The sequence below is a fragment of the Melozone crissalis genome, unplaced genomic scaffold, assembly GCF_028551555.1.
Source record: "Melozone crissalis strain CALT ecotype California unplaced genomic scaffold, PUWL_Pcris_2 ptg000004l_1, whole genome shotgun sequence".
NCBI classification, from domain to species: Eukaryota; Metazoa; Chordata; class Aves; order Passeriformes; family Passerellidae; genus Melozone; species Melozone crissalis.
Window position 1 is genome coordinate 25,342,539 of NW_026535782.1, and position 12,186 is coordinate 25,354,724.

A 12,186-nucleotide genomic window follows, 5' to 3' on the forward strand; every position below is an offset into this window, starting at 1 on the left:
ACAGTTAGTGTCCAAAATGACCATCAGAATGACAGTGCCTCAGGAGCAGAAAGATCAAATGTATATTGTTCATTCTGTCATAAGGAAGAATAGACATGGGAAAGATTATATATGCCATAACATGAAATAATGCCTTACATATGGTAAAGAATATGTGAATTGCAAAATGGAAAAGAATCACTTGGAGCCATATGTTCCTCTCTGGCATTAAACTGAATAGGAGAACAAAATAATCCAAAAATAATGTAATTTTTGAAGCAGAGCCATTCAACTATGTTCTCCTCCTGCCTTTATACACTACCCTAGAGCAGGTATGAGAAGATATAAAATACTTTAAACTGTGCTAAAGAAACGGGTTCAAACATTCCCTATGCTGGAACAGCAAGGAAACAAAAGAGCAAGGATGGGCAGGGCACAGACCCTGATACTCAGTTCATGGTTTTGGTAGAACATGAGTCAGACAAGCAGGATGCTATCCTAGCTTAAATAAAGGCAGTGACAAAACTGCCATTAACCTAACAGGGCCAGAATTTCTGTCTCGTTATGTATCCTAAAGTCCCCCATCCTCCTGGAACAACTGTGAAGCTGCTGCTGAAGTGTCACCCTGGGCTGGTAAAGGAATTGAGGAACTGAATGCCAAAGGCTGTAATCCCCAGCACTCAGGGAAGAAACCCAAGAGAAGAAATGCAATAAAGATGTAGAAAGATGGGGTGCTGGCAAAGTCAAAAACGATGAAAAGATCTAATCAGCAAAAGATCCAAATCAATCTGGCATTGAACACAATCACTACAAGCCTTTTTAATTGCACTAAACATCTCTCACATTTATGTAATGACATGTTTGGAAATAATCTAATTAATATAGGATATTCTGAGAAAATAAGACTTCTGCATCCCTGCAGGAGGTTGTTGCAGCTTTTTAACTGAAAGCAGTAGGCATTCCAGAGGACTTGTGAGAATTGTGTCTGTGGCAAATAGTGACGTACAAATGGACTAAACTGCTTAGAGAGCTCACCACTGGGATTTCTCTTTGTCATATTAATTGCTGGAGATTGGGGTTTTCTCAATAGCCAGGACCAGAAATATTTTCACACAAGTAGTAGATTGGAGAGAACAAGAAAGACCTTTTTTAGTTCCAAACTGCACAGGCAGCACCTGAAACAGAGTGAGAACAGCCACCTCATAGCATATTTATTAACAGGTTAAAGCACTCCTTCAAACACAGGATGTTCTTGAATCGCATAGCTCATGTACTCCACAATCTGAGTACTCCACAATGAGTACCAAACAGGCAAAGCATAGTGGGTATGCTAATACAAGAAAATTCAATACAGAAACCCATGGAAGGAAGAAAGTGGAGGGAGTGATGGAGTAGCTGAACTTGTATATATCCTCAGCAATCCATTCATTATGTAAGTTACAGCACTACAGCATTACCAGTTGTCAAAAAGAGAAAAAATAATGTGAGATTATGTGAAACCTGAAAGTAAAACATGAAATCTGAGAGCAACAGATGGATAATGAGAATGCTAAAATGTATATATTATCTACAAGATGTATTTAGAAAATTTTGCCTGGCATCAGTTCTTCAGAAAATCCTAACGACAACTGCAGATAGATTTAAAAGAGTCCTGACTTCCACAGTTCACAGAATGAATGAGGGAACTTTTACAGCCAACACAATGTCAAGATGAATGATGTAAAATATAAAAATTGCTGAACTGTGCATAGTAAAATGTTTCCTCAGGGAAGGAACAAGGAGTAATAGGTTCTAAAGCATGGCTTCAGTAAATGATAATTGAAGTAGGAAATCGTCCAAAGAGTTAGTAAAAAAGCCATGGAAAGCAAATAAATGTTATTAAAGAAAGCTAAAATGAAATTACAAGGCAGTGATATAAAATAAATGTCATAGCATCATGCAAAATATACGGAAACTATTTAGGCAGTTAGTGTTTTCATAGAGCAATTCAGCTTCATACATATCTTTATATCCTTTCAGATGATAAAAATAGGTCTAGATGTATTTAGGAATGGACATGATGTTGTCCTAGAGCTGAGGGTAAAGGAGCATGAAAAACTTGGTTGGGTAAGAGCATAAACAAAATTGTGTTTTAAGACTTATTGGACATTGGTTTTACTGAGATTGAACAATATTCTCGATGTCAAAGGGTTTAAAATATTTTATAAATAAAATCAAAACATATTTTCTACACTATGTACATTCAGTTGCATATGTAAAATGTAGATTAAAGCATTAATTTGAAGGTACCATCTTGGTCAATATAAGACACTGCTGGCTTCTTCATATGGTTTATAACAAATGGCAGATGTACACTAAGTTGTAAATGTGCAAATGTATGATGTTGAAAACTCTCATTCAAGTAAATAATAATAATAGCTATTAAAAACCTTAGCTGGCAAGTTTTCCCTCCTGTATTTTTCTAGATGGTTTTCCAATTAATTTCATTTAGATTTGTGAATAATTAACTTTTCTAAAAGCTGGTCTTCTCTACAACTCAATTTGGACACTTGGATGGTTAGGAATACATTACAAAAGGCTCATTTGAAAACTTTGGTTTACCTGTCTTTCCCATTTTACTTCTTGAAGCTTGTTGCCGGGTTAATTCTGTTTCCCTGGGTACCAACCACAAGGTAAGGCCTGTACTTCTCTTGTGCCTTAACTACTATGTGTTTTCCCCTTTTTTTGCTGTAAATAAGGTTGTTGACTTTTAAATTATAGCCTTCCTTTTATGGTCTAACATATTTTCATTCATTTTATATCTGTGCCTGTTTCAGGACACATTGAAAGGTCTAATAATACATGGCCACTTTGTTTTTCTTATAGTATGACAAATTTTAAAATTCCTTAGTCACATGCTGCTTTTTATTCCAGACTGAGTAGTTATAGTTGCTTATCTATAACAACAAAAGGATTGATTCAATACTCAATAAGAAGCTGAGAGGAGAGACAGAGAGACTTGTGCCAGTCTGCACTGCTGAAATGTACAAGTGCTTTCTCTACAAAGAGAGAATTTTCTAAGGGCTACTGGCTTCCTCCTTATGTACCTTGCCTGCACTTCAAGACAGAGGTAATGGAGACAAGTGGGTATTCAAGGGGAAGGGAGTATCTTCTCTTGTGTTTGCACAGTCAGGTACAAAAGAGCGAGGAAAATGGGTCAGATCTCCAAGTGTTAAAGAGGCATAGACAATACCAATAATTATTTGGAACACACTGAATTTAGTGCTTTGCTGCAGTCTAATGACATGGACAGAAAACAGAATGGTGGCCATGTTCTTACTTCTTGGATTTGGTTATTTTTGTCAACTCTATGAATTTATATTTTTTGCTTAGTTATTGAATGAACTGAAATTAGAAATTAGAAATCCTGTGGCACAGGAAAATGCATTACACAATTACACTTGTACAAAAAGGTAAAATATAAACTTCATTTTTTCTTTCTGCACATGATAGCTCTTCTTTTAAGCATTATTAAATTAATTAAACAATCCTAAGTTTTTAAGACATTAATTAGCTTTGGATCAAAGTCAAGGATGTAATTGTAAACAGTGAGCTCTTTATGGCTCCATCTATGCTGCTCATCACTTTGGTGCCAAACACTATTCAAGGTTTCAGGCTACAGTGCCACACTTACAGCCACGTTAAAGGTTGTTTAGGTCATGGCAAAAAAAAATCTCATCAGGTGTAGTTAACATGTCTATATCCTATATGGTGTTAACAGGTGTTTCCTTATGTGAGAAAGGTACAAGAATGCAGGGAATCAGGCATCTCCAGGTTTTCAGAGTTCTATTGATTTCAGAAAGGCAGGATCCCTTCCCAGTATTCTTCTGTGGTTAAGTATACAACTCTAGTTTTTTTTGTTCCTTAGATCTTGGAAATACTGCACCGGACACCTAACCATAGGAAAGTAGATGCTCAAAAGCCAGAGAAGTGTATTGCCACAACTTTTGGCCACAACTGTGTTGGGAGGTCATTATATATGTAGAAGTACTTCTATCAATTCCACATGGCAAGTACTTGATTTACCCAGCCAGAGTTTCTGTATGTTAAGAGTAGTGAACCAATAATAAAGTACTCAGCCTGACCCCAAGTTCAGCTTCCCTTTTTCCTTTTCAAATTTAAACAAAAAGCTCTCTTTGTAATTGTACAATGCTTTAGAGAACAAAACAGAACTGATTTACCACCTTGTTAGAAATGTTGATTAAAACATGCAGTAGTCTTTAGCAACAATTCTCTGAGACAAAAAATAGTAGGGCAAGAAGGTTTTAGGGACCAACAAGTGGGTGAGCATTTTGATACTGTCCTACTAATGAGATTTTTCCATTCTCTCCGAATAGCTTCAGGATGATCCCCTCAACCATTCATCTGCATTCATGATTTCATCCATCTGCCCCTCTGTAACTACATTTTTGCTTCCTGAAGAGGCTGAAAGGAGAAAGTTGACTATCATAATAAACATCAACTTTTAGTCACTATTACTTCTTTGTTTTACTCCTAAAGCCCTTGTCTCTCTTGTTGGCATTTTCTTAAATTCTCTTATTTGTCACAGTTTGTTATGAAATCTGTCATTTTCTGATAGCTGACATTCTTCTTTAAGCTCAGTTCCGGAGGAATTGAACGGCTCAGATTCAGGTTTTAAAATAAATATACCTACGTATTCCGGTCTCTGAGAAGAGAACTGAATACAGAAAGTGAATTTAAGTGAAAAGCTCATATGTAAATAAACTGTCCTTTCAAAAATAAATACAGTTTTTCAAGTCAATCTTTAGGATTTAAGAGTTCTGCTTTGTGGATCATTTATTTTCAAAGTACAGAGTCAGCAGTAATGCTTCCAACAGTTTCATCAAAATGGCCAATGCCCAGGAATACAGATATCATAAAGTGAGCAGAAATTATATGACCTGATCAGGGATGACTGATAGGATATGCTATGGATCAGTTTGAGTTATATAAACATTGACATATTAACTGCAGGAGGGGATTCTGTTGCCTTTTTGAAGTCTCAGAGTCATGAACTAGGATTGTTCACTTTTAGCAGCAAGAACTGCACAGTCACAGGAGGTCATCACTAACTTTGTGGGAATGGAACTAGTGTAGGACACTTAGGAAAGAACTGTAATCTGTAATGTGGTCATGGCCTCTTTGCAGGAGGTGGGGAATCCAGCACACTGTGCTCATGCTGCTGCAGTATCTGAGTGGTCCAGCACCATGTGGGAAGTGTGGGCAAGAGATACTTTGCATGTGCCCACACCTTAGCCACAAAAAGCAGCAATGCAAAGGCAAGAGACAGCATAAGCCTTTAGAATATTAATAGGATGCCCATTGGAAAGAAAAATGCATACATAGGCTCACATGCTGAATGGCATGGCCAGTACATAAACAAATAATACATATTAGTACCATAACGCCACTGTTAATTTTAACAAAGATGGATTTGCTCTTATTAAAAAAACTCATATGGGAGTTGTAAGGAGGAGAAACAAGAAATCAAAAGAAGGCAAGTGAATCTGTTCGCTCAGAAATGTGGCAGCAACAGTAATATTTAAGATCAGTTTTCTTGGGAAAAAAGCCCATTCAATGTCAAAAGGAAAAGGTTATTTCATGTTCATCATGTAGTATTTTGAACAACTGGATAAACAAGGATAAATAGGCTTAAAAATAGGTTAGTACAGTTTGTTTTCAGAGGGGAGTGATTTCTTCTGAGGCATACTGCCATAAGAGTAACTCCATTAGTTCCTGGAGGCCTGTGATTATGTGACTATCTCCACTTTTATTAAAAAAGACAGGAAAGGCACATTCTTACTTTTTACTAACATTCACATTCATTACCACCACATTCCTAAGAGAATATGATCTCAGCATACCTTAAGGCTCAAAAATTGAACAGTAAATAGAAATACACAAGCACTTACAATATTGGGAGTTTAACAAGAGGATAATATTTTGTTTAGATGTGACTCATGATTTCTACATGCTTCAGGTATGCAACAGTGATTTGTATAGGGAGTGGGCTGCATTAATTGAAGAGGAAGTTGCAGTGAGAGACTTGCTAACATTTGAAAGGCAGCTGTCATTCACACATTCTAAGAACATTAAAAAAGCATAAATATCACACAAATCTGGAATCAGGAAAGAAAAATAAGAGAGGTGTTAAAATACAACTTCAAGTACCAGTCTAATGAAGTCAACATAAGTATGGTTGCTAACTTCCAGAACAGCTTTTCACCTAATGGAAGAACTGGCAGTTTCTTTAGGACACCAGTCCTTTAAGGATGAGAGGGAAAATACAACCCAAAACTTCTTATCAAAAAAACAACCACAATTTTTTTGCTGATGATTAACAGCCTCCACACTCCTTGCAGTCAAAAATTAGAAAAGTACTTTAGAAAAGCAACCACTTTCAGTATTGACTTAAAAATTGACTATGTGGATATATTGATAAAAATAAGGGATTGATACTAATGTATTCTATGAAAGAAATGTGATTTTGGATTGGTAATGGAAGTATCCTAACTTCAGTACAACAAGAAGACGTATTTTTTAAACATTTCAAAATATTTTGGCACACAGATTTTATATCATGACTTGGAATACGTAGACTTCTCAGTCAGCTGTTCCATGTATCTACATGAAGGAGATGATTCAATTTTTGAGGAGATTATTCAAGTTTTGCAGGTGTTATAATATAATAATTGTTAACTATTTATAGTATTTACTGTACTCCTGCTGCTAAGTAAACAGTTTTATACAATAACTCATGCCCTTGCAATAATAAACAGCAAGATAGGAATTGCACTGGTAGCATAACAAGATCCTCACTTTCTTGCAGGACAGCATACTTTCTGCTAGTAGAAGGAAGGTGTCCAAGCCAGTGCTATCCAGATTGGTGCCTGGGCTGGGACTGACTGTTGTTTGTTTGGCCAGTGTCACAGGCAGCTGGAGACAGGCACTGAATGTGGCCAGGCGTGTTCAAACACGTATCCCAACTAGCTGCTGCAAAGTGTGGGTTGCTTCTCACTGATGAGAAGGAATGGAATGTCAGAAGTATCTCCCATGGTGTTTATGGTATCAGTTGGCTAGGATAGATTGGGAAATAGGACAGAACAGGTACATTTACATTACTAGTTTAATGCATGATGGAGGTCATGTTGAGTGTAATGATCCTATAGCTGGAGTTCCATGCATTCCTCCAATGCAGGGAACCAAGAGGCTGTGCAGTGGTGCCACATAAAGCACAGCAGTCAAAAAGACCCTTGGCCACGCCTCTAGCTCAGTAGATTTGGCTTGATCTTCTCACATAGCTGCCTTACAGCTACCTGAACTCCTTTTCTGCAAATGTTCCTCAATAACAAAATTAGCAACTTCAGTTTTGACATTAGCAGGGCACATCCACAATATCCTCATGGCAGCAGACTGTAAGGGAGAACACACAGTTGTTCATGCAGTTCGATCTTATCCCTGGACCAATTTGCCAAAGGTGGTGGAAAGCCAGTCAGAGCTAGGTCAAAATTGAGGCTCAGCCTCCTGTATTTTTGATGTAGTATGTAGAAAAACTGGGCCTGGGGTTTTGTCATTCAGGGTGGATAGGTAGAGACAGGCAGGCCAGGAGATTTTGAAGCCTTCATATGAGGTTCTGTGGCCAAAGGGCCTATCCAGAATGGTCAGCACACACCACATGCTCTGAGAAATGCCGGGACGACATCTCTTTATACTGGCACAACCATATGACAAGTATGTTTCTGTATACAGTTTGACAACTTCAGCTGCAATACATATGAAGAATTATATTTTCCAAAAGAAAGAAGTAAAATACATCCAAAACCACACAGAATCTATTAAGCTGGAAAATACCTCAGATCATCAAGTCCAACTTATGACTGAATAACACCGTGACAACTAGAACATAGCACTAAGACTGGATGTGGCACTTTGTTTAAACATCTCCAGGCCTGCGTCTACCACATCCATGGGCAGTCCATTACAATGCCTAATCACCTTCTCTGTGAAGAAATTCTTCCTAAACCTCCCCTAGCCCAGCTTAATACTACGTTCTCTCATATGTATGAGAGGTTGTATGTCTGCTTATAGCCGAGATGTCCTGATGCTGGAGCTGCAACAGGGAGAAGTTTGCTCTTTGCTCCCACCAGGCACATTGGTGGAAAGGAGCTGCTGCTTGCCACCTCGAGAACGGCCCGCCAAGAGGTGCACGCAGCCTCTTCCCATTTCTCCAGCCACCTTTAGGCTAAATTATACACTCGGGAATGGCGCTAGTGGAGGTTCAGGGCTGGGTCTGACGCTGCTCACTGCAGCGCATTCCCGAGCCCTCCGACACTCGGCAGCAGCCGCGGTTCTGTCTGTTCACAAGCGAGCCTGACCCAGCGCGTTTCCCACCGGCGCGGCTGCTCCAGCTCCGAAAGCCGCCGCTGTCTCTCCCCAGCCCCGCACTCGGCAGCCCCCGCCCCGCCGCTTCCCCGTCGCCGCCGAAAGCGCCTCCCACAGGCCGCCCGCGCCGTGCCGGCGGCCGCCCGTTCGGCGGTGCCCTCCCTGCTCCCATCTGCCGCCCGCCACGGCGCGACTGCCGCCCGGGACCCCCTCTGCGAGCCCGGGGGCATACGGGGCGATCCTGGGCCCCATCTCTCGCGGTGGCGGCGGGAGTGGCGCCAGCCCCACGCGACAGCCGCGACCGAGCGGGGGAGGCCGGGAAGGGCCGACGGCGCCGGGCGGCCCCGCCCCGCTCATCCCCCCGCTCCCCCGCCCGCCCGGCCGCGCTCCCGGCGGGCGGCGCCGCGGGGTGACGGGCGGGTCTCGGCCACAGCCGAGTGCAGCGCGTCAGTTCCGGCGGGGAGCGCGGCGCGGCGCGTGGGTCGGAAGCGCCGCGGCGGCGGCGGGGAGCGGAAAATGGCGACGGCCGCGCAGCTCACGGACGAGGAGCTCTTCTCGGAGCTGAGGCGCTTCGGCTTCTCCCCGGGGCCGGTCACCGAGAGCACCCGGCCCGTCTACCTGAAGAAGCTGAAGAAGCTGCGCGAGGATGAACGGGCCGGGGCCCGCGGCGGCGGCGCCAACAAGACCCGGAACAGCAACAACAATAACACGGGAGCCGGAGCGGCGCCGGGCGGAGGCGGCGGCCCCGGGCGGGCGGCCCCGGGAGCGCGGCTGGCCGGCGCCGAGCACCCCTTCCTCCCCGGGACTGCCGCCGGAGGCGGCCGGGGCCGCGCCGCACCCCCCGCCGGGGGCGGCAAAGTGCTGCTGGGCTTCAGCTCGGACGAGTCGGACGCGGAGAGCAGCCCCCGGGGCCAGGCCGGCGGCAGGAGGGAGCGCGCTGCGCCCCTCTTCCGCGGCCTCAGGCCCGCCGCCCCCCACGGCGCCTGCGGCGTGAGCAGCAGCTCCCCCCCGGAGGAGGCGGCCCGGCGGAAGCCCAACGCCTGGTGGGGGGCGGCGGCCAGGAGACCGACGGCGACTCAGGGTCTGAGGGAGCTCGGGGACGGCGAGGAGGAGGACGACGACGAAGAGGAGGAGGAAAAGGAGAGCGAGCAGCAGCGGTGGAAGAACCGGACCGTGAACGGGAACCGGCTCCTCTCCTACGGAGGCAGCAGGGACAAGTACTCGGACTCGGAGGAGGAGGAGGCGGCGGGGGCGAGGGCCAAACAGCAGGAGGAGTCTGCAGTTCGCCGGCCCAGACGGAGCCTCAGCAAGTCGCCTGCTCCATTCATAACAAGCAAATGCGCTGCAGCCGGCGCTGGCGTGATGGAGACGGGCCAAGAAAGGGCTGGCGGAGGCTGCGGTGCTGCTGTGCTCGTAACGAATGACAGGGCGGCGGGGGCGGCTGCTGCCGGCAGTCTAGACAGGGGCAGAAATCAGGAGGAGGAGGAGGCGGCGGCGGCGGGGGGAAGAGGAGGAGGAGGATGTGAAAATCTGGACTCTAGTCCTCCCAGCCCCAGATACCGCATTGGCCTACCCAAGAAATCCCCATCAGTATTGCTGTTGCCACCACCGCTCACGGACGTGGACAGCGGCAAAATCACTGACCCTCCAGGCGCCATTAGGAAAGCGACCAATAACCATGTTCTCAGCGGTGCTCCTGGTAGCTGTAATGTTGAATCCAGGATTTATTCATCTACTAATAGCCTTCCCCCCGGTGGAACCACCTCATCCCTTAGACTCAACCACTCCAATCATACGGGTTCAAATCATACCTACCTGAAAAACACCTACAAGAAGAATCTCTCTGAGCCCGAGGAGGAGCTTCTCCAACAGTTCAAAAGAGAGGAGGTATCCACCACTGGAGGCTTCAGTGCACATTACCTGTCCATGTTCCTCTTAACTGCTGCATGCTTGTTCTTTCTGATACTGGGATTCACATACCTGAGAATGAGAGGTTCTGGAGTAGCTGAGGATGTGGGAGCCAACAGTAAGTATTAGGTGAAGGGTAAGAGGAGTTTCTGCAACTGGATGTAACAACTGTTAATGAGCCTTTGCATTCCCAGACCCCTCCCTTACTGAACAGTTCTGGGTTCCACCTTAGTATAATCTCTCTTTAGAGGATGGTGCGCAGAGAAATTGTCTTTCCTTATGTATGTGCTTTGCAAGCTGGTGTAATAAGCTTGCAAGATATTTGAGGATAAACTTAAATCCCAGCATTCCCTGCAGTAATCTGTTGATACCTTATTTTCTAGCAAGTTTTCTTCCCAAAGCAATTCTGTGGGTTGTGTTCAATTTAGCAGGAGTATGGTTAATAGAGAATTGGCGAGGTAAGACTTTACGTTAATCTTGCAGGAGTAAGTGCACAGTTAGGTACCTGGGATTCCTGCAGGGCTGAGATTTGGCTGTAGTTGTTTGGTAATGAAGCAGGTTGTTTTCATTCATGTGTGCTGAGGCTTGAAAAGGATCCTAGGTTGAGATGATGTTGCACACTATGACAGACTTTGCACAGTGAATGCTTGACGTATTGTGTATTGTTTTCTAATAAATGATTCCTTCTAAATTTAGTTGATAATAATGTTTATACATGCATTACTGCTGTGCTTTAGTCTGAATTTCAGAGCATTCTTTTTTTTTTTTTTAAATACTGAATTATTTGGGAACTCCTTTAACATGTGGAAGTAACTTGGAATGGATTTAAAACCTACCATTTTTGAAGAATACCAAAATGGAAACATACCACCTGAGGGTGGTGATTCATGCTAATTCAGTTCTTGGCTGTTTTGAAATGGACAGTGGAGATTTTAACATCAGAAAGAAAAACCATTCCATTGCTGTCCTGAGTTTTCACTGCTTCTGGTAAGAAATTATGCAAAAATCTGGTTTTGGGATGTAAGAGCGTTAGAAAGTTCTTGGCAGCTTGCACTTTTCTTGAAATGATTGAGGATGTTGTGGGGTGTACAAGTGGGGCAAGTGTGTACATTTTTTTTTATGGAGAGTAGAGGATTTATGTACTCATTTGTGGACATGTATACAGTGCCTTGTAAGGAATGATCTGACTATTACCTTGGGATCTGCTAGATGTCCCAGGGCAGCCATGTGGGCTGGCTTTTTTTTTTTTATTCCCTTTCAAACTTTGTTCATTACATTAGGGTAGCAGAATAATTTAAAATTCTGTTTAATGCTCTTTGAGGGGGGGGTGGCATGTAAGACGTTTAGTGTTGAGGAAGGACGGTATCAGCAAAGACTTGGGGATTTGCAGTGGTTTCATTATAATGGTCCACGTGGCTTTTAAGTCTTGTTCAGTCTTGTTTTTTGAGCTGGCTGTGAACATATACAGGTGGGCTACAATTAGACACAGTGTAGTGGGACTCTTAGGACTGCTCATACTCTGGTCAGCTTCTGGCCATAACTGATAGAGACATGCCTGCATTTTCTTATGTATGGGTAAGCTGTATTCTTGTACTAGCATAAGTATTATATGCTGCATTTGGTCTTGAAATATGATTTTAACCAGAGAAGATCTGTCAGCCTACTGGGGTAAACTGCCAAATTCAGTGGTTGAGTTAAAACTGGCTTGTCTTCCTGTTTGGTAAAAGCTGAGTGTTTCAGCAATGCAGATAGCAATAGTTCTTAAAGTTCAGAGTGGATTTTTTTTTTTATTGAAAAAAATTTGTTTTGGAATGTGTGAACGTTCCTATAGAGCATGTGGGATGACTGTGTTGAGTATATTGCTCTTAAAAAGTTAAA

General features: G+C 43.4%; 1 protein-coding gene across 1 annotated transcript in view; it reads left to right on the forward strand.

Annotated features, from left to right (window-relative positions):
• Nucleotides 1–8,870: 8,870 nt before the first annotated feature.
• The window catches only part of LEMD3 (LEM domain containing 3), a 41,122-nt gene continuing 37,806 nt past the window's right edge, over nt 8,871–12,186 (forward strand). The window contains exon 1 of the mRNA XM_054275603.1: nt 8,871–10,426. Within this exon, the coding sequence (XP_054131578.1) occupies nt 8,917–10,426 (1,510 nt within the window). The 5' untranslated portion in view covers nt 8,871–8,916. The remainder of the gene's footprint in view (nt 10,427–12,186) is intronic.